This window comes from Lepisma saccharinum, chromosome 5 (genome assembly GCF_977018435.1).
Source record: "Lepisma saccharinum chromosome 5, izLepSacc3.1, whole genome shotgun sequence".
NCBI classification, from domain to species: Eukaryota; Metazoa; Arthropoda; class Insecta; order Zygentoma; family Lepismatidae; genus Lepisma; species Lepisma saccharinum.
The window spans coordinates 4,510,090-4,532,521 of record NC_139233.1 but is presented as its reverse complement, the minus strand read 5'-3'; the positions used below and the strand labels follow the sequence as shown (position 1 = coordinate 4,532,521).

The 22,432-nt window shown below is 38.6% G+C and overlaps 1 protein-coding gene across 2 annotated transcripts in view; it reads right to left on the bottom strand.

The window, feature by feature from the left end:
• LOC145987621 (uncharacterized) overlaps positions 1-22,432 on the bottom strand; it is a 321,334-nt gene that overhangs the window by 256,495 nt on the left and 42,407 nt on the right. The window contains exon 3 of one of the 2 annotated variants that reach the window (XM_083122025.1): positions 8,592-8,846. The exons of the other annotated variant lie outside the window; for it this stretch is intronic. Coding sequence (XP_082978151.1) covers positions 8,592-8,846 — 255 coding nt within the window. The remainder of the gene's footprint in view (positions 1-8,591; positions 8,847-22,432) is intronic. 2 annotated transcript variants of the gene reach the window in all.

Sequence of the window (22,432 nt, the reverse complement as noted above, 5' to 3'; positions counted from 1 at the left end):
CTTCAGAAGTGTGTCAGTGCTAAAGGTGGCCATTTCGAATAATTATTTGTGATTTTGGTTCATAATGCATCCATGCACCTCATGTTATTCTGATATTACAATATCTCTCACCATTTTGTGTCTATTTACTTACAACTTTGGGACAGTATTTATGGTAAGACTAGGTACATAATAGATAATACCACCGACAAGGTCTGGGATAAAACATTGTTTTCGAAAAGAATGTTTTATTCATAAAGAACAATTTAAAACTTTACTTTCATCTTTCGGAAAATAAAGTGAACGGACTCATTCATTCCTCGTAATTTCCTTACCGCATTTCAATGTATCACCATCAGTCCATGCCAATCTTCTGTCCAATAATTCTGTTTTCCCTGATATATTTACAAATTTCATTTTGTTCATTGCACGGGGTGGAAACACATGTAAACTTTTCATTTGTCCGGACCCACAAAACGATTTGTAGCGAAAAACTGAACAGTACACGTTACTCTTTCGAACATATTTCCCATGCTTTGACACATCAACACAACACCGTATCCTACATAGAGCAGTTCCGGAAAATCCCACCAGATGGCATATCGGATAATTTTAATCGCGAATAGTAATGAAAAAAATGGCATTTCAGCCCCCCCAAATTGATATTCTCCATCACTCCTAAAAACAACATATGCCGATTACATCTATACTTGCAGTTCTGCTCCCATTTTGAATAACTCTTCTTGCAGAAGTGCTTCTAAGCACATACTAAAATTCCTAATAATTCCCTACTTCCCACATCATATTTTTCTTATCTGCCAGATATACTTTTCTCCTTTTAAGTATTTTTATTTCGACATGTCGCATTTTCGGCTAATATGCATTTATTTCAATAACAGACCTGTAGGTAGACCAAGACCAAGATGGAGATGGACCTAAACAAATCTGTACGGTAAGGTTGAAAAAGATTGGATCGATATTGTCTAGCATAGGGACAGATGGAAGGCTTGTGTTGCTGCAGCCATAAACCTTCGCGTTTGAGAATGCTACAGAGTAAGTAAGTAAGTATGCACATTCATAGACTCTTCTTGTTGTAACAATACCATTAGCTTTCAACCCGTAACTGTGCGTAGCTGTATAGATACATCTCTTCAATCTGCTTTTGCCTGTCGCTACCATGTGCTCGGGTTTCCTGATACTGTTTCACAAGTTTCAAAGCGTGTTCATCCCGAAGTTCTATTAATCTCCCTGTCGGAATTGTAACGAATAAATAATAATAAACTTTAACTGTGTAATCTTTCTAACCCAACCCAAACGTCCGGAGACCAACATCCCTTTGTGGGCTAACGCCTGCAATGCCGTAAAATGTCAGTTTTGCTTGTATCAATCAAAATAATTAAAAAGAAAGAATAAAAGGTTCTAGAAAAAATGGCTTCTTTCTGGGGCCCTTATTTTTCTCCTCGCTCCTTTCTAGTAAAGCATTCTCAGGAAACTTTAAACCGACGCCTTGAAAATAAATTTCACGCATGTAAACTCATGATGGTAAGAAGATAAAAAAAAAACTGGCGATATCCTCAGGAGTGAGTGTGCAACACTGTGCAAGCAAGTCCCTAACAACAAAAACCACAAAGAAAACCAGCTATGAAAAGTGGAAATGTGCAGTCCCCGACCTTTCCCCATTCGCAACCAAGGGCTCGTGTATCTTTCGTGATGGCGTCTTCCAGCCCTGGAAACCAGGCAACCTGCTGGAACTGGAAGTGGACGAATTCCTGTCACGAACAACAGCACCACGTACATTTGGGGTTTTCTACCAACTGCTCGGGGACAAATCCGACAAAAGAAAGAAAGAAAAAAAAGTTACGAAAATAGCATGAATACTACATGCTCAACCCCGCCCTCGGAATCAAGATATTATTGTTCTTACAAAGGATAATTATATTATAACCAGAATTGAAAAGTTACTTTTAAAAGTAATTGAGTTACAGTTACCGTTACTTAAAAAAAGTAACTAACTGTAAGTTACGTTTGCAGTTATATTGTTGCAGATAGGAATATAACTCGCGCAACTTTTTTATTTACTGACCATCTAAAAGAGAGAAACAGCTTACCGAATATCTTGCTGCTCGTATTACATAATAATTAGTTTTGGACCCATACAGGCTGTAAAATAACCAATTTCCGTATATAATTAAATATAATAAATTCAAGGTACTACAATTAGAGTTTACTTGAAGGCAGACTTGAGAAATATTACATTACTTAATGAATTATTTCCATGGTATTGTAAGGTGAATATTACTTATCTTTTAAGTATGATGTGATCACAATATCTAATGATTGATTATTAATATTGTACTGTTTAGGGTTTCTATTTTCGGAGAGCTTGTTGGGGAGAGTGAACGGATATCAGAAATATCTGTAATAATGATTTCCGTGAGTGATTTTGAAAACTGAACACTGTTATTGTAAACAGTTGACGAAAATGGTGCACCAACTTGTATAAAGCCTCCATTGGTTTTTACTAAATTTCTAAGCAATTTAAGCTTGGAATAAGACCATTGTTTCGGATGACCATACAGGATAACGACAGAGAGGTATTCTAAACAAACAAAAATACTTTAAAAAAAAAAAAAACGATACTAGTTTCTTTTTTAATACGATAATGTGTGAATATTGATACAGTCCGCACCATGGGCATCGAAGGGGCCAGTGGACCCCACCCCCCACCTAGAAATTGACATCGTGCAATTCAAAATACAAGAAAGCCGAAAGGTTGTTACTCTTATTGTGAAGAACAGAAAAAGTTCATTTAGTTATTACTCGAACAGAATAGTACAAATGCATTGGATCGAAAATACTGAGTGAAAAATACAGGCACAAGGTTATATTCTACCATTTCATCCAAAGAACAGATGGTTTCACAGTTTTCAAAATTCTAATAATTACGGTTGTAGGTGAGAGGTCACGCACAGTTTATAAAAAAAATAATCCGCCCAACATTTAAAGCCTTTTCTTGAACGTGACGTGCAAAGGTTAATATTATTATTTTCTTTTATTTTGAAAAAAAATGTTTTTATTAGTTTATAACATATATTATTGTATAATGACATTTATAACCGTGATAATAATACTCGTTATTTTTTCTGCTATTCCACATTTTATAATTTGCCCGACCCGCCCTGCAAGGTTAGGTAAGGATTTTAGACAAGGGGATTTTTCCTATTTTGCGTACTTTTAGGGGGATGCAACATTATACGTACCGAAGCACCCAAGAAATTTCAAATCAATCAATCAATCAATCAGTCAACTAACTCTGGCTCTCATTCGACGATATATTCTCAGAGGAGATGAAATTTCCTCTGTTGGGGATAAATTGAGAGCTATAGAGGTTGAGACAAATGAGAGATAAGGACATTTCCTTGCGGCGAATTTTACTTTATTCGGTAAGTAGACATTCATAATTTAAATAGGTGAATAGAGAAATTATCAGGATAAGCTTAATACAAGTCGGAATAAGTCTTATTTGGAATTCGAATCTGGATCCCTAAATTAAGCAGCATCGTGCATGTTCAATTTTTTTCGAACAATTTTCCATGGTTTCATGTTTGCGAAAGAGGTAGTAGATTGCAAAAGATCAAGTTGTTTCCACAAAATTGAAACTGAATTGATTGAATCAGATTGAAACTTTGGCGTTTTCGGGATCTCGAACAGTCGAGAAATTCTAAAGTATCGTATTTTAAAAGTGGTCAATTCTTTGCGCAGTGTGTTTGTTTTGGCTCTAAGCCGAGATAGCGCGTGACATGACGTACATGCCGGCATTTTCGTCCCGTAAAGTCTCGCTTATTTACGCACACATCATTAGCATGTAGAAAATTATTCAAGGTGGCGCAAAAGTCATCCATCACCTGATTTTCTTAGCCTATAGCTTGGGTCTTAAATTAAACAAAGTAGGTTTCTTTTGTGTTAAACTTTTATTGATACTTGTAAGTTTTATGTCCTCAATTTTTAAAAATAACATCCAATAAATGACCACCATTCGAATTGATGCAAATTTAAGTTCTTTTTATTGCGTTTTCTATGGTGTTGGAAATCTGCGGGGAAGTGTTTTCAATTTCATGCTGAATATTGTTCTTTACTTGCTGTAACGTCTCTGGCTTATTCACATAAACCAATGACTTCAAATATCCCCAAAGAAAAAAATCTGGAGCGATAAAATCGGGGGACCTGGCCGGCCATGGCAAATCACCAAAACGGGATATTACTTTGCCCGGAAAAGTGTCACGCAAAACTGTCACAATTTTTGCACGTTCTTGTGGGGTATACTTATTCATTTTCGCACACAATAAAATTTTTGAGTATCTTCTATTTAACTGACAAAACACTACTGATATAAACAACAAGATGTCAAAGTAAAGGTCAGTTCAAATAGGATGATGACTTTTGCGCCATGCATTATTTATATTGCATAACTTGTGTTATAAGAGTTGCTCAAAGTTGTTCACACGCTATCTCGGCCGCAGAGCCAAAACAAATGTACTGTATTTTGTGCACAGGAAGTGTCTGAAATTTCTTGAAATTAAGTTTCTTTCTCCCAGAAATGAAAAAAAAATCAGTTCATGGGGAAACAGTGACTAGAATTCGAGATTTTCACCGCATCGGGAAATTTCGAAAATTTCCCAACCTGGTCGGGATTATTTTTCTTTTTTTCAGTTCGAAACATCGAGATTTAAAAAAAGTCCCTTCCCAATCCTGTTCGGACCAAAAATTTAATGTCCCGAACACCCCTAGTTACGGCAGTCAACATGTTTCTAATGTCTCTGGTGAAAAAGATCTCTCCTTATATTGTTGGATATGGCAGTTAATTGCTGTAACTTGCCTGTAAATGGTTTGTAATGCAATAAATATATAAATAAATACGATAAAGTATTTGTAATATAATATCACTACAATTTCACCATTTGAATTACATGAACTTTCATCTCGATGGGGGGGGGGTACATTTGACCCTCCCCCCTTGCGGGTGATTATGTAAAGAGGCACCGAAAGCGACGTTAAATAGCCAATAACACAAATACAGATTGTTCACTTTTACTTTTTTACCGCCTAGAAGTAAACAACATAACTCAACAACCATCTCTAGTAAAGTTTTACAAGGAAACCATCAAAACACACACACACACACACACACACACACCTAAAGTTACCAATAATGGAAAACTTGGGCTCTTAAGCCCTTAGAAACTAAGTTGTCTGTCAAAAAGTACCGGAAACACTTCGGATGAAGTGGTTAAGTTGTTCCTGACGTAATTTCCGCTTCTACTTTAAACTTGGTTATCTATTAGTTGTTCCCTTCCCGTTCACCACTTCCGTCTTACAGCAGCGAGGACAATCATAAATAATATCTATCCGTCTTCCAAGAGGGGAAAAAAACTAGAGGTAGATGTTATTCAATTGTTGGATTAGTAAGAAACCAATGTTTATCTGAAGAAAATGTTATCATTTTCATAGCCACCATGTCAAGTACATTATAATTAAATGAAATAGCCTAGCCCATACGCGCGCTCGCTCACATACACAGTTGCTAATGTAAGGTGATAATGTACTTAGAACATTCCTAAGGAGAGTATTAACATTTAAAAAGCATTACGGCTTGTGCGTTGCTTTATGATTGATGAATTTGGTTTATTTTTACTTCGATTTTCTGCCACTTTTGGCTAATCGCGAAGATGGGGATTAGTGATAACAGGAGGGAACTGATGAAGGGACACTCACAAAGAACACCCATGGATTCGAACCCGAGTGTCGTAGTGCACTGTGCTAACAACTCTGCCATGGAGACCGGCTTGCGTTACTTTAGAATGTCTACGTATGTTGATAATTCAAATTTATCTTGAAAGATTTATAAAAATAATTTTCATAAAAATACATTTGCCCGCAGAAATGAACATTATGCTTTAATATTAAATAAGATATAGTGGAACCACAAGCAAGAAAACCTGGGCAGACTCCTGTGTACCGTACTCCCGCGTGGTGGGGAGGGGCAGAGTGGAGCATGCTTTCTTCGCCGCAACCGACTTGCGCACACTTTAGATCCAGAATTGCGCACAAACCTCACTGACCTGTTTTGCGCACGGATTTTGATCGAACGTTGCCACATTGATAGCTTTAAAGTCTGTGCGCAAAACTGTTTTTTTTCTTTAGACAAGAAGAGAGAGAGAAATTAGATAAAATAGTAAATCATACCAATTTACTCAAACTCAAAAGTTAGGTTAGGTTAGGTTGACTGCAAAAACACGTGTAAGTCCACACACGCATACAATCAAACACAACAGAAGTGAGAACGGCTTGAGAACATTTTTTATCTGATAAGATCGCCTCATTTTTTTGTGCGCAATCCTGTACATTGTGACAGCTTGTCAACGGCTTATCAGATACGAGGGTCACTATTTATATTTTGAGCCTTGGCAACACTGATTGAAGTTAGGTGCGATTTGACGTTTGCACGGAATCGTCTGGCATTATTGACCATAACGTACTTCAAATGTTTTGTCAATAGCTTCATTTGTGTTGTTTATGTTGCCTTGAAGATTGCGCGACAACAATAAAATGGAATTAATTTTCCACATTTGGCGATGAAGCCCCATCCTTTGCCACTGTGAAACGCTGGTATAACGAATTTGATCGTGGCCGCCATTCGCTCACCAACGAGATTCGCGAAGGTCGTCCAAAATCAGTTGTTGTTCAAGAAAACATTGATGCTGTGCAAAACCTAATACTGCAAGATCGTCATGTGACATACTGTGAGATTGAGGCAACCATAGGCATCAGTTCCACCAGCATATATAAAATATTACATGATCATTTAGCTGTGAGAAAGGTATGTTCTCGTTGGATCCCACACAATTTGACAAAAACTCAAAAAGACGCTCGCGTCAATTGGTGCAAACAAATGCTCAATAAATACAATCGTGGTGCTTCAAAAGACGTATATAAGATTGTAACAGGTGACGAATCATGGATATATGCATATGAGCCGGAACGTAAACAGCAGTCGACTGTATGGGTGTTTCAAGATGAACCCAATCCAACAAAAGTTGTTCGCGCTCGAAGCACATCGAAACAAATGGTCGCCTGTTTTTTCGGGAAAACTGGTCATGTGGCAACTGTGCCTTTAGAGGAACGTAGAACGGTCAACTCTGAATGGTACGCAACAATTTGTTTGCCAGAAGTCTTCGGTCAAATACGGAAAACAAACAAACGCAGTCGGATCATTCTTCATCAAGACAATGCCAGCTGTCACACATCTCGTCTAACAACCGACTTTATGAACAGTCAAAAAATCGAATTGATGGGTCATCCGCCGTACAGTCCTGATTTGGCTTCCCCAATGACTTCTTCTTGTTCCCGAATGTCAAGAATAAATTGCGTGGGCAACGATTTTCGTCGGCGGAAGACGCCGTTGATGCGTTCAAAAACCATATTATGGAGGTGTCTCAAGAAGATTGGAAAAACTGCTTTGACAAATGGTTCGAACAAATGCAAAAGTGTATTGACCATAAAGGAGAATACTTCGAAAAACAATAAAGCAGTTTTCAATGCCAAATTCCTGTTTTTTCATTGTTAGGCTCAAAATATAAATAGTGACCCTCGTACCACTGATAAAACCGGAAAAGTGTGCCCAATCCGGCTGAAGCCGCTTTCTTATGGACCTAGCTGGAGGGAGGAAGGGAAAGCTGCGCCCACACTTTTCGTCCAAGGTTCTTTCCCTTGCGGTCGCTCTATAACATTAAAGTGAAATAATTATGTAAAGTACACATGCAGTATTACAATACATAAAAAAGATCTTAACAGGAAAAATATTGTTTATAGTTTCTTGAAACCAACCACTGTTTGTTTAAATGGGCGAGAAACAAATGCTTGTTCACTACAACTAAATTATTTGAGCAATATCGACGATTTACTTAGAATTACCAAGACAAAAATGGTCAAAGTACTCGTAATTCAGTAAAGGGTATCAAATTGTTTGTATATGTTTTAGAAAAAGATGGACAAATCGCGAATTGTTTATTCGAACAAATAAGTTTCTTCTGTGTATTGTATGTAGAATGCTTAAGAACGTGGTTTGATGAAATTCCTCGAAATCGAAATTTTTAATTCAAATTCTATGTAAGCCACGGCGAGAACTACCCTTTGTTAAATGACTTCAATTATCCGCTACAATACACTTCTTCAAGAATTCCAGTTTTGAGTACCCATGCCTATACAACACAAATCTTCTTTACGCAGAGAAGCTTAGACTGGAAATTAAAAAAAGAAAAAAATCTTCTACACCGCACACGTATTTACTCTGGACGCAATAATAATAATAATAATAATAGGTTATTTTAATATGCATTTATTATTATTATTATTAGTAGTAGTAGTAGTAGTTGTAGTAGAAGTACCTATCACGTCAATTCATTTGTGGTTGGCGTTCCGGCTATTGACTGAAACCACTTTAAGCACTGCATTATCCTGTATCTCAAATGTTCTCAATAAATAAAAAAAGAATGTCTGGAATCTTCAGTAGGTTTGCGGGGAAGGAAGAAAGTTCCAAAATGTCATTTACTCACCAGCGAAGTCCTTGCAGTTGACATCGGCCCCTTGGCGTATCAACCTCTGAGTTTCCCGGAGATCTCCTCTGATGGCGGCCAGGTGCAGGGGCGTCTCTCCCCGTTCGTTCCTCTTGGTCAGCCGGCGGGCGATCCGGGTCTGAACCGGGGTGGTTGGGTCCGGACTAGAGCTGCGACTCGATTCCGACCCGGAACCGGGTCCTGGACCACAGCACGAATTGGCCCCCGTTATGTTACTGGCAGTGCTTACGGAACCTGTAAAATAATAACAGTAGTCTCTAATTGGACACACACCACACGCGCTAGAGTCGGCTATTAAAATTACAGTTTTCATATTGTGTACTAACCTTGACTACAGAAGGTGTTGAAAATGATGTCCCTCTGCTGCAACACATTCCTGGCATCTCCGATGGAAATTGGCATTTACACGTGCATCTACTGAAATTCTCCCGATTTCTCGTACAATTCTCTCTTTAAACTCACGGATGGTGTGCGGATTGTCTTTGTATACTTTATTTTTTTAAAATTTCCTCATTTTTCTTTCCACTTTTATTCAGAACTGACCCTGTTACTCTAAACGCTTTTACGAGGTTTAATTTAGTGGTCCTATGTGGAACGGGAACACCACGAAATTTTGTTGCAAAACGTCGTCGCACTTCTCCACAATTCCTCTTTCCAAAGTAACACTCGACAAGATAAATCCTTTGTTGTAATGTAAACTTTTGTGGTGCCATATTAAGCCACAATCTTCAACACACGGACACGACACAACACAACTTCCGAGGGAGGATTATACTGGCGTCAGTCTGCAACGTCGACAGATAGGGAAAGAGAGCGAAGGCAGGAAGAGTGAAAAAAACAGACTGTAGCGTGCGACTGTCGCGGACCCCGTTCACCGGGAAAGACAAGCGCTGACGCCGGGCCGCTTGCCGCCGAGTCTCGTAGCGAATGTCAGGGAATGCTCTGTATTATCACCATTGTTAGGGACTTATTGAGTAACACCCTGAACACGGTGAGAAATCAACATTTTTGTCTTGCATTCTTGTTTTATTTTTATTGTTAATATATTTTTAGTTTAGTAGTCAAGCCAAACATAAGAAATATATACATAAATATGTTAAATGTAGGTATGTTAAAATTAATAGTCTTCGGAAAATATGTAAACCTATGGTACGAAATTCCTGTATGTCGTTCCCTACCATGTAATTCGCAGACATTTTTGCTTGGTTACATACGAAGGAAAAGATATGTAAAAGAACTCGGATATTTGTACCAGTATGTAAAAATCACTAGTTACTATAAGTGCACATTAAATGAAACGCCAGCAATTTCCAAACATTCAATCACTCGCACAAGCATGTTGACTTTGTCCTCCACAGCCAGTGACTATGTAAACAAGATAGTGGTACAGCATTTCATGACATCATCTGAGGTGGAAAGTTCATTGCACTACCGCGACCATAATTAATGATCCAAGTTCGTTTCTTTTCGAAGACGGAACGTGCGTATGTGCATTGGTGAGCGTGGCCAAGAATTATTATAGGAAGTTAACATTTGTGGGGACATCTTCAGTTTTGTTCAGCGCTTGAAGTGGCAAGTGTTAGCTCGAGCAGGGGTAGAAAACCTCAACTAAAGCTAATTCAGGCGCCAGCCCCTTTTACTCAGGTATTATTTTTCCAAATAGAGCCATTCCAGCGTCACGTGTGTGACATTTTACACACAAAATTTAAGGTTCTAGACATGAGATTGGATTAAAATATTCACAACGAACTGATTTCATGAAATACTTTTGTGGTGTCTGCTAACAAATAAATAAAAAACTTGAGTATGATGACAGAGTCTGAATGCATGAAAAGCATTAACAAAAGTGCGTTACGTGTGTGACACTTTAAAAATGTAGCAAATTTTGACTTCATTTGTCTGTGAATCATACAAGCTGCAGATGCTAGTAACTTTTATTGGTGAAATGTGCAAATTAATTCATGCGCTGAGTGGCATTCGTAAGAAGGTTAAACTGGTAACAGTATGAATAACTATGCAATACACTATATGGCCGAGTCTACCATAGCACTGCAGATTTTGAAATTCGGCTAGCAACGGTGAAAAAATTTATAGTGGCATTTATTATTCTGATTTAATGATACACGTGTTACAAAAAACACAAAAAAACATTAAAAACACATTCTGTACTCGCAGGCACATATCTAGAAATATGTTTCGGGGGGTCTAAGTTTCTTAGGAATAGTAATAACAATAATGTTTAATTTAAAATAATCCTATTAAATCGAATTAATACTAATTACAATACATCAATTAATATTACAGTATTATTACACAAATAGGTAAAAAGACTGTATAATTACAGGGATATATCAGGGCACATTCATTATGTAGCTTACCTGTAGTTAAGATCGGAATAATTTACATAAAAGCAAGTGACCTGGCAATGAAATTAATGCAAAATAGATGAAAAATTGAATATTTATCAAATAACAAAAATTATATTACATGTAGTTGGAGAAAAGTAAGTTTCTGATTAATATTTTATGAATATTATTTTGAGAAGCAGTGTACACAAATCTTCTTTGTAATGTCGTTCAAAGCCCTATGATCCCAATATAATCCCTATCTTCCAATAAGTTCAGAGGAAATTATACAACAAATGCTAAACGAGTATATTTTTATTATTTAATTTCCGTATTTAATAAGTCTTTCGGGTGGGGAAGGGGGGATCCTGACCTCTAAATACGTCCTTCCTATGCTTCAAAGTCGTATGATCCCAACTAGTTCAGAGGAAATTATACAACAAATGATAAACGAGTATATTTTCATTATTTAATTTTCGTACTTAATAAGTCTTTCGGGTGGGGGGATGGGTCCGGACCACCTAAATACGTCCTTCGGACTCCTTCCTGTCCTTCAAAGCCGTATGATCCCAATATAATCCTTGTCTTCCAATAAGTTCAGAGGAAATTATACAACAAAGGCTAAACGAATATATTTTTCATTATTTAATTCTAGTACTTGATAAGTCTTTCGGGGGGGGGGGGGGGTCCGGGGACCCCCTTCTAAATACGACCTTGCGTACTCGAAATTTTAAAAATATATATTTCATTTAGCACTATGAATTTGAAAATTCAGGTGCGAGTTGAAAATTTTCAGCCGCCCTGTATTGTCTACCCCTGGCTGGGGGATGTTTGATCGAGCCTTGGCGTTAGCCGGGAGGGGGCTTCTTATGGTTTAACATGGTGACTACGAGACAGCTGGGAAATGCTTAGAGAAAAAACCTGCATCCCCCCTAACTTCGAGCATGTATCTTCCACAGATGTTAGGAAAATTACCTCACTCTACAATCCGTTCCCATAGAATTTTCAAACTGCTAGAGTGTGTAGTGAAACCAAGAAATGTACAGAACGCTACGATTGCCTGAGAATTCCGCTATTATTCCTGTAACTTATATATCTTTATATCTACGCAACATTCTCCGAAATGATAATAAACAGCTCATTCCAAAAGGAACCTCTCGTCTTTAACTTTTGTTGCAGCCCTTTGCAACTCAGACCATGCCTCCCAAAAAGGTACCTAAGAACCTTATAAATTCTTCAATATTTCTCAGCTATTGTTATGGGCCCCTACTACCTGCCATTAATCATTATCATCGTTATTAACGTTTCATCTTCGCAATCTCACAGGTATTAAAAATATGGGTCGACAATATCTCAGAGAAACATATTCTCTCTCTTTTTTCGTGCAAGATAATTTTAAAAAAAAACGTTACACGCGTGGAAGGCCTCGATATTATATATCGGTTCCCTCATTTTACGTTATTTCCTCTCAGGCCACGAGGCAATGAAAACTTCCAGGATGGGCTGGCTCATTTATTCTGGAATTCCTGGTTTACGACGCCCGAACTGAGCTGCTTTCTTCCGTAATTCTGCTCGCCAGGACCCCCGAAAAATCAATAAGACAGACCAGACCGCCACCACCCTATTCCCTGAAGATTCCCGGTTAAAGAGGATGTTTCTGTGTCGGAGACGAGGACGATCACCACCAGTGAGGTACTTAAAAAAAAAAATCAGTTGGAAAATTGGAGGAAATGTTCCTTGCTAAGCGTCAAACTGTGGCTATACGCACAGTACACAGAAAATATTGAAGTGAAATACATACACCGTGGTGTAGTTAAGAATGGTTCAAGCTTCACCACCAAGAAATTCCCGAACCTTACATATTTACCACACTTTTACATTTTTTACTGCCTACAAGCATTGTCATCTTGGGAGGATTGGGAAAAACGTTTTTTTTTTTGGGGGGGGGGAAGGTACATGGAATTTCAATTGTGGGGTGATATAATGTGGAGGCTCGTGGTGGTAACATCGCCGCCATGTAAGTAAGGAGTCCTGAGTTCGATACCCGGTGGAGGCACATCGCACAGTGGTTCGAATCCCACCCTGAAATCATCCTTTCCGGAAAGCAAACCCGGGTCTTGCGCGTGGCAGTCAGACACCCCACCCCATCACTGGACCATCGCAGCTCTCAAGTGTGATTGAGTGTGAGTGTGGGATGTATGAATTGTTTGTTAAGGATACAACTAGAAATAAAAAAGCTGTTGTCCAGTTCCTTGTTTAATATACGCAGAGGAATGTATGCAGATTCAAGCTTCAACAGGGAAGAACAACTCTTACACGAGTCGACATTCTCGACTTATCCAAAACTTGCTTAAAAGCAAGTCCTCTTTACTCAACATTCCAGATTGGATATCAGTCATGCTACGATGGGTGTATGTATGATCATGGGCGTCGCCAGAATTTTTTTGTAGGGGGCGGGGGAGTCTAGCCATTGATAAAACTTGAATAGTAGAAATAATAACAATTACACTGGTCAACAACAAAAAAATAAAATGATTTCTGGCATGGACTTTTCCAACTGTTTTAGACTAATTTCAGTGTGCTGATTCCAAATCTGATCTCAGATTTGCTCTATCACATCTCATTTGTATGCTAATGGCAAATCCCATTTTAATTGATTTTACCCGGTGGTCACTTATGATTACTAGTTGATGCGAGTCAGTGAGTGCTTTAGTGATAAAATATGGCGTTGTATTTGTAGGATAGTGTGTTTATAATATGCTTTTATGTAGACATCAACATTTATGTTATATTTTTCATTTGCAGGTCGTGATCTAACAATGGCTACAACATCCGGAAGAAGGACTTGCCGTAATGACGCAGATATCTTCTGCTACAACTGTGGCAGCTTCACCTTGAGGGATCAAAGGCACAACATCAATACCTTTGTCAAGAAGGTGTATATTGCCTACTTTAAGGTACGACTGGGAGACCAAGACATAAATTGGGCTCCCCACAAAGTGTGCAAAACCTGTGTTGAAACTTTGCGATCATGGTCTGAAGGAAAGAATACTAAGCTGAAGTTTGGTGTGCCAATGGTTTGGAGAGAACCAACAAATCATTTGGATGACTGCTACTTCTGCCTTGTCAATGTAAAAAGATTCAATAAGACGAACAAACACCACTTACAATACCCAGATATCCCATCTGCCAGACGACCAGTTGAACACTGTGAGGAAATATTAGTGCCTGTATTTACTGAGCTACCAGAGATTGATGTTGAAACCCTCACTTCACCTGCTTCTACAGATGATGAGGATGATGCTCGGACCGAATATACGCCATCTGTTGCAGATTCTGATAAAATTCCTCTGTTTAGTCAGCCTGAATTGAATGATCTGGTAAGAGATTTGTATTTGCCAAAGCAGTCTGCTGAAGTGTTGGCTTCCAGGCTGAAAGAGAAAGGACTACTCAGACCTGGCACTAGTGTCTCCTTTTATCGAAACAGAGAAGCAGCACTGCGAAAGTACTTCCATTCTGACGGTAAACTTGTTTATTGTAATGATGTTGAAGGGCTTCTTCTGAATATGGGACTGCCTGCATATGATTCAAGTGAATGGATACTTTTTATTGACAGTAGTAAAAGGAGTTTGGAATGTGTGTTACTGCACAACAGAAATATATATGGTTCAATCCCAATAGGACACTCTGTACGAATGAAAGAAGAGTATGCAAACATCAAGACAAATATGGATAGATTGGAATATCTTGTTTATGGATAGGTATTTTTTGTTGATTTGAAAATGGTTAATTTTCTGCTGGGGCAGCAAGGAGGTCATACCAAATACCCTTGTTTCCTGTGCTACTGGGACAGTAGGGCTACATTAGAACACTGGGTTAAAATGACCTGGCCACCAAGAATCAGTTTGACGCCTGCTGACAAGAACATCAAGAATGAGCCTTTGTTGATAGGAATAAAATTGTATTTCCCCCACTGCACATAAAACTTGGATTAATGAAGCAATTCGTCAAAGCTCTTGATCCAGAGAACTTGGGTCATTTGAGCGAAGAGCAAGGTGAACGCTTTCATGAAGACATTAAAGTTATGGAAGAACGTTACCAAGGCCGATGGGACTCCAACATGATGGCAGATGCTGCTGGTCCTTGATGAGAGACATTCCAGAAGCTGAACACCGGAGATCGTCAAAGAAGAGGTCGTTACTGCAGATGCAGCAGTCAACGTACCTTTGTACATAATTTACTTATCTTCACATTTCATTTCATTTCATTTTCTTATCTTCACATTTCAATTCTTACATAGTAATATGCCTTCACTTGCATTTATATGCAGTCACAACTGTGCTACGGCTCATAAAAGGTTTGTTTCGTTATTATTGTATATTGTATCTTATCTTATTCTCATCTGTATATCTGTTTGGCTCTTCATATATGATCATAAATGTGCTGTTTTTATTGAAAATGCAATATCTGATATCTCAAAAACCTGATGTGATAGTGACCACCGGTCAATTCCGGGTAAAAATAAATCAAAATGGGATTTGCCAATAGCATACAAATGAGATGTGATAGAGCAAATCTGAGATCAGATTTGGAATCAGCACCCCAAAGTTACCTTAAAACCATTGGAAAACCAGAAAATGTGTGTTAACCAGTGTTATTATAATCTCATAAAATATACCAAATTCATTCCAAATTATTATTAGTAGTAGTAGTACTATTATTTTATCCTTGAAGATACTTTTTTACTCTTTCCGCCAGAAGGGTGAATTGTATTTCATATAGTTAGTGTACAAAATTTCACAATTATTTTGTTTTGTTATTAAAATTTACACACCTGATTCAAGAAAAAGCTTGAAAAGTTTGGGGGAAAATTTAGCCATTACATTTATGTTATTTCATCTTTCATATAAAACTCTCACTTTTTGAATTTCTTGAAAACAGTGAAACCATTTATTCCCTGGATTAGATGATAGAATTTGAGAAAACGCAAGGTGATTCCCGTATTTTTTCCAAAATTCAACCTAACGCCGCTTTTTCTTTGGTTATTCTGTTCGAATACAAATTAACTGTACCTTATTTCTTTTATTAACAATAAAAAAAACAAGCTTTCTGCTTTTTTTGTAACTTGAAATAAAGGATAACAATTTTCCAGAGGGGTCGACGGACTAGTTAGACTTCCTCCCGACGCCCATAAAATATGATGTAAGAATGCAAAAATTGCCAAAAGCATGTCTCTTGGTTGACAATAATTCCACTTTGCCACGCTTTCTGCAAAATCGTAAATTACGTACGCTCCAAAGGCACGATAAAAGATCATTTTTCAATTTCAGATCTAAGCCACAAGTTTTACGCCAACTGCATGCATAACACGTGAGCCTCTATTTTCCACGGCCCACACCACACACACCTATCTTGGCATGGCTTGTCAAAGCAGATGATTCATGTCCTAATGTTTTCACTCATTGTGCTGTTTTCTGAGCCTCTTATCTTTCTGATCCAACCTGATATCAGCCATTGTTGTTTTCATGCAAAATTACATTGGAATATCGACAATAGCTCAAGGTGCTTCTACTTGAGGAGTACTCTTGATTTCTCTATATTTAAAGCACGATTGCCTCAATATCTTTTGTGCCCTTGTGTGCGAGTTATAGAATCGTGCGACAGGTCACGATATCATCAGATTTCCACATTTTTAACAATTATTTTTCCTGAACCGCAAGTTCTTCGAAACCCTTCAAAGAAGACATTCAGAATCACGTGATATCTTGTGAAAATTATTTCTCATTAAAAGATATTGGAGAGAAAACATTACTAATCCAGTCAATTGTGCACGTTCCAGAATAAAATTTAGCCATATTTTTCGTGGAATATCTATTGACTGACATCGTGAAAAGTCTAATATGAGAACAAGGGTATGTGAAACTGAATGTAAAGTATTTAGGATGAGAATTTGCGAACAGCCTTGCTTTGTATTGGCAAAAAATTGTCAAAGTCTAAGAATAGGCTAATCGGGACTGGGCCTCCAGTTTAAACTGGCATCGCAAACGCTGTGAAATGGATTATTAGTATGCTAATTCGACAGTTGGGAAAATATTTTGCCCTAACAAACGATCCTTCAAATTATTACAGACTGTTTAAATAGTGGTAAAGAAAGCATCAAACATTACGATGTAGGTGAAGTTAATGTGTCTAAAACCATATACTCATAGAACGTAGTGGTTTTGTTCCATTAAAAAAGGGGGATTATTTCCAAAATATAGTGTTATCGAACTTCTCCATAAAGCACACAAGACTACTCTCTGTCTTCTAATCTAAAATTCGCATTAAAGCTATGGCGTTTACGCACAAACTACGAAATGTAGTTGCACTTGATATGGAATCTATGGGGCTGGAGGGATGTGACGTGTGTAACATCGGAAAACATCCCCATGCATTAATGAATACATATTCTCGTCTTATTCTGTCCTACCCTCTTTTTACTCAGATAGTCTTGCTGTTGAAATTAGATTCAATTACTACACAACAATCCGATAATCCCACCTATGTCATATTTGGATTAGCACAGTGAAGCAGAACTGAATCGTGACTGCTTACTAGCAAGATGGCACAAAAAAACAACAACAAGTAAACACTACAATTTTTTTTATTTTCAATAGTCAGTAGTAAAATGAGTCAAGCTGTTGATATACAAAGTTTATTTTCGATTTACTGCATCACAAATGAACCACTAGTGCCGGAATTTAGTTCCCAGCAAGAGCTGACGTGCAAGCTGATCTTAAATTAATCACACAATCCTCTCATTTATTCAATTACGCCTTGCACGATATCTCGAAGTAGCTGTGTGTCGCACAGCCGACCTAACTTCAATCGCCGCTTGCTCACGCTACTAACGACTTCAAAGCAAACCCAAACTTTTGCACATCAACTCGGAGTTCGGTGCTGTATTGATGAAGTGCTTACCTCAAAAAGAGTAGTTTTCGCATTTGGAAAAAAATCTACTGGCTAGCGTTTGGATTTTTTGCTGGGGTAGGAGAGCTGAAAAGCAATCCTATAAGACTCATAAAAACTGTAGGTCAAGAATCTTGGTATACAATACATTAGCCCTGTATTATGATTTTGCACCTGTATATCTTATTACATAATTTCTGAACTCTTTTCAAGCAACTTGCAAAACTCTTCTTGTATGTACGTCTACTTGAATTGTGGAATTATTTCTCTTGCAGTTTACGGTTCTTACAAGCACATAGACAATTTTTGCTGTCACGATTCGTTAAAAAGACACTCTTCCTTCATCAGACATTTATTTCTAGTTAGAATAATATTTCAGTTGTAATAATTGAAAGAATTAACAAAAGCATAAACTACTTGTAAACAATCACAAATATATTGTTTATATCTTTTAGATACAGTGCATAGTTGTGGTGTTATATGAGAAAATATGGTACTGAAGTTTTGAAAAATAAATTTTGCAGGCTAACGTTTGCAATAACAAACATTCTAAATAATAATAATAATAAGGATGGCAATTTCTCGGTCTCGTCTTGAGTTGTACATGCATCATATACAATGTGTTACGGCATGCATTGTTACCATCCCTAAAGAAAAAGCATTTGTTGTACTGTGTTCCAGTGCTGGAATTTCTTCATCCGAAACACTTTTCGTTTCTATTCCAAAATCCAAAGAGGAAGAAAACTTAAGGACGGAGAGGAAATGATGCCAAGTGAGACGTATCCAAAACTCTGCTAGTCACGTGCCCGAGATGATAGGATTTTTATTGAGAACGTGACCAGCGCAGCATCCGTAAGAACGTGTCAAGGACAGACACTGGCGGATCAGATTGGCCTTAGGATGAGTGCAGAAGCAATGAACGTGAGAATCGTAGAAGAAAATAATGCCAGTACTTTCCCTCCCCTGATCACCTTCCCACCTGTTCCTTCTTCCTTCTCTCTTCCATGTTTTCCTCCTTGTCTGAAGTTGGGAATCGATATACGTGTTCTTAGGGTGAAATGTTGTATTGTGGCGGTATTTTGTGATGGCTGATGGGGCACTAATGTCGCGGGTACTAACATACAAAAACAGCATTTGCGCAGGATAAGAATATCCCGACATGGGGTATAAAAAGTGACCCTTTTCGCGGACACCCTTCCATGTAGTAAATCCCAGACTGCATTCTGCAGACTAGTGAAGCTCTGTGTCTGGACTCGCAGCTAGTATAATCCTCTATGGGGTCGTGATGTGTCCTCCCTACATATTTGTGATTGTCCCTTCACCCATCTCAAAGTATCACCACTCTACCTCTTTGGTTAATCGCGAAGATGAGGATAAGTGACGATACGAAAATGATAAAAAGGCACTCACAAACAACACTTATGCCCAGGATAGGATTCGAACCCTGGACCTTCGACGAGGTAGAACGCTATGCTGATCACTCCGCCATGGAAGTTAGTGGCAAACAAGTACTACACTTTCACTTCGGTTAACACGGATTCTGTCTCTCTTAATTCTTAGTGCGCTAACCAAGTACTTCAAGCTGCCGCCCCATCCCCCCCATGCACTAGACAATGGACGATGTCGAAATAGCAGTCCATGCTAGTATAGAACCATCGTTATAATATTGGAGGCATATAGTGGTTGGGATCCCACTTTAACTGTAGGTCCAGTCCCAATTAGCCTTTCTGTGCACAAAGTGGACCATTGTCATAATATTCAGACGACCTGAATGAGACTTGTAAACACAGTGGAGTGGCCAGATCTTGCATAGGATAGGGGCAGATAGAAAACTTATGCTGCGAAAGGCCTGTAGCCAGAATTATATTTCTAGTGGTGGGGGCTCATCCCTAATCAGCTGCAGACATCTAAAAGCGAAAAAGTGGAGAAGTAGAAGCCCTAAAGATGAATCCCTCAGTATATTACAACTTACTGTACAAGATGTTTAATCCTGCTAATGAAGTAAAACTAATTACCACTATACATTATTTAAATTACATCTTCTTATGATTTCGGAGGAGGCGAGCCCGCCCCTGGCTACGTGCCTGTGCTGCGATAATAAACCTTTGGGACGACAGCATAGGCGCCGACTTCATGGGGACAAGGCACTTTCCGCCCCCCAAAAAATTCACGTAGAAGGATTATTTTAAATTGCCGCCTCTGGACAACAGATATTGTTGCTTCTTCCTTGGTATGTGTAGGGGGATGTTTCGAACACGAGAAAAACACATTCGTTCAGTCTTCAGCGGGGCTTGATTTGGAAACAGCTTTCTTGAGAAGAGGTCCAGGCACAATAAACCAATCGTCTCCCCACGTGGTGTGAAAGGAATGCAAATCAATACCCCACCTTGTTTACCGCATTTCGTGTGTTGCCCTTGCCAACCGGATCGAGCATTTCGCCTAAGCTCAAGGGAAAGGGACGGATGCCTACATGCTCATTCAGCAGGAATTACTTTGAGTATTTTCATAACCACGTTCGCATTTATAAAATGTACGAGGAAAGGAGTTTCAGAATTTAATTTTTCATATTTACATTATTTCTACGTGTTATAATCTACCTGTTGGAATTTATTTCCATAGCGAAATTACAATAACAATAGCAACAAAGTGTACTATTTAAAATTTAAAGACGTAAACTACTCTTATTTCAAAAATACATTTGTTTACCGATTTGTGGTCTAGGACGTCTCAACAGTTATGTTCGGGTGATTGAATTTAATTGCATTTTGTCATTTTACGACGCATTTCTCACACTTTGGCTGATCCCGACGGCCATGCTGTGTGAAAGGTTCTTCAAATATCTTTAGTACTGACCGTCCCAGAAAATGTTCGTAAACCTTCCGATACAGCGCCTTGAATAACGTAGTGTGGAAAACGACCCTGGTTCCCCGAGACGATGACAAGTAGATGGCAGTGCGATCGACCCCGGTGCTAATTTTGTTATGAAAGTAATGCGGCTTACTTAGTTTTTGGAATATATTGTGTAGATTTGTTTCTCTAGAAAGGCGGTAAGTGAATTGATGGAAACAGTTATATTTGTGGAGTGATTTGCAGTCACGAAATGGCATTAATTTGGAAAGAAAAGTAAAATAAAATTAATAAATAAATAGCATGCGTAACACAAGAAGAAACATCGCAATGTGATTCCGGACGTCAGGTCTTGGACTGTGTATTAGAGTTTATTTTTCTATGTTATTAGAATATAAATAGTATCCTGAGAAATATTTCATACCGAGGCGACAAACCACAAATGTCGCTTGAAAGCGAGCAGTCGGAAATCAATGCAGCCTTTCGAACCGTAGGGACAAAAGCTCTGACTGCACCGTTTCCTCAAGGAGATTTTACACCAAAGCGACACGCCACAAACGATACGAGGATTTCACACCAAAGCGACATGGGTCATTCGGTCCAAGGCAACTTTCATACCGAAGTGACACATGTTGCTTAGAAAGGAGCCAATCAAGAGCAACATTTCACATCGTAGCGGCATGACGGGAAGCACAGGCCAGCGTTCGGTTGGTGAAATCCTCAAGCGATAAGTGTCGCGTGCCGCTTGTCGCTTTGGTGCGCAATCTCACTAAAGCAAGACACTCATTGCATCGCGCATGCGCGAACAACAAACCACGGCAACATGTTGCAAGCTATTGAGGAAATGGCCCAGTTTGAGCGACGCAGAAGCTACAAAGCGACACGTGTGGCTTATCGTGTCGCCTAGATCTGTTGTTGTATTGTGCGGTTTATCGTGTCGCCTATCTGTTGTTCGCAAGCAACGCTTGCTAATAGACTGAAGGCACCATGTCGCTTGTCACTTAGTTGGGAACTCCCCCTGTAGCGCGTCGCTTCGGTCTCAGCACCCTTCCTTTAAGGAGCTTTCCGACCGAAGTAACAAGTAGCACGCGAATACGCCATATGAACGTGTCGTTTGCTGTTTTGACCCTCATGTGCAATGAATGCTATTTTACAGTCTGGAAGTGTGTGTCACTAGTGTGACAGTGTGAACATCCCGTGTCGCTTGTCCCATTGGTTTGAAAGTTGCCTTACACTCATGTCGATGGCACTAAGAAAGTTTTGTGGGGTTCCCCTTGTCGTTTCATGCAATCATCATTATCATCATCGCCGCGATTAGTTTAAAGCGGAAGAAAAGAGACAGTAAATATCCAAAATACAAATGCTTCAGTGTGTATATCTTTAAAAGAAATGATGATGATGATAATAATAATGAACCTAATTCATACACAAAAATTTAGTTGCCAAGAACATTCCACGCGTATTTTTTCTCCCGTATTATTAACGAAAGTATTACGATAACAGGACGTGGTCGACTGTCTAGAATGTTCGTTAATATCTTCGCGACCACTGTACCAAATATCATAGCAATTATCACATTCATAGAAATGCTTCATGTAAAAGAATCAGACGTTGCAGCGAAAACTCCATTTACTTCCATTATAAGCAGTCGAACACCAAGCACCGGGGTCAACACCAGCG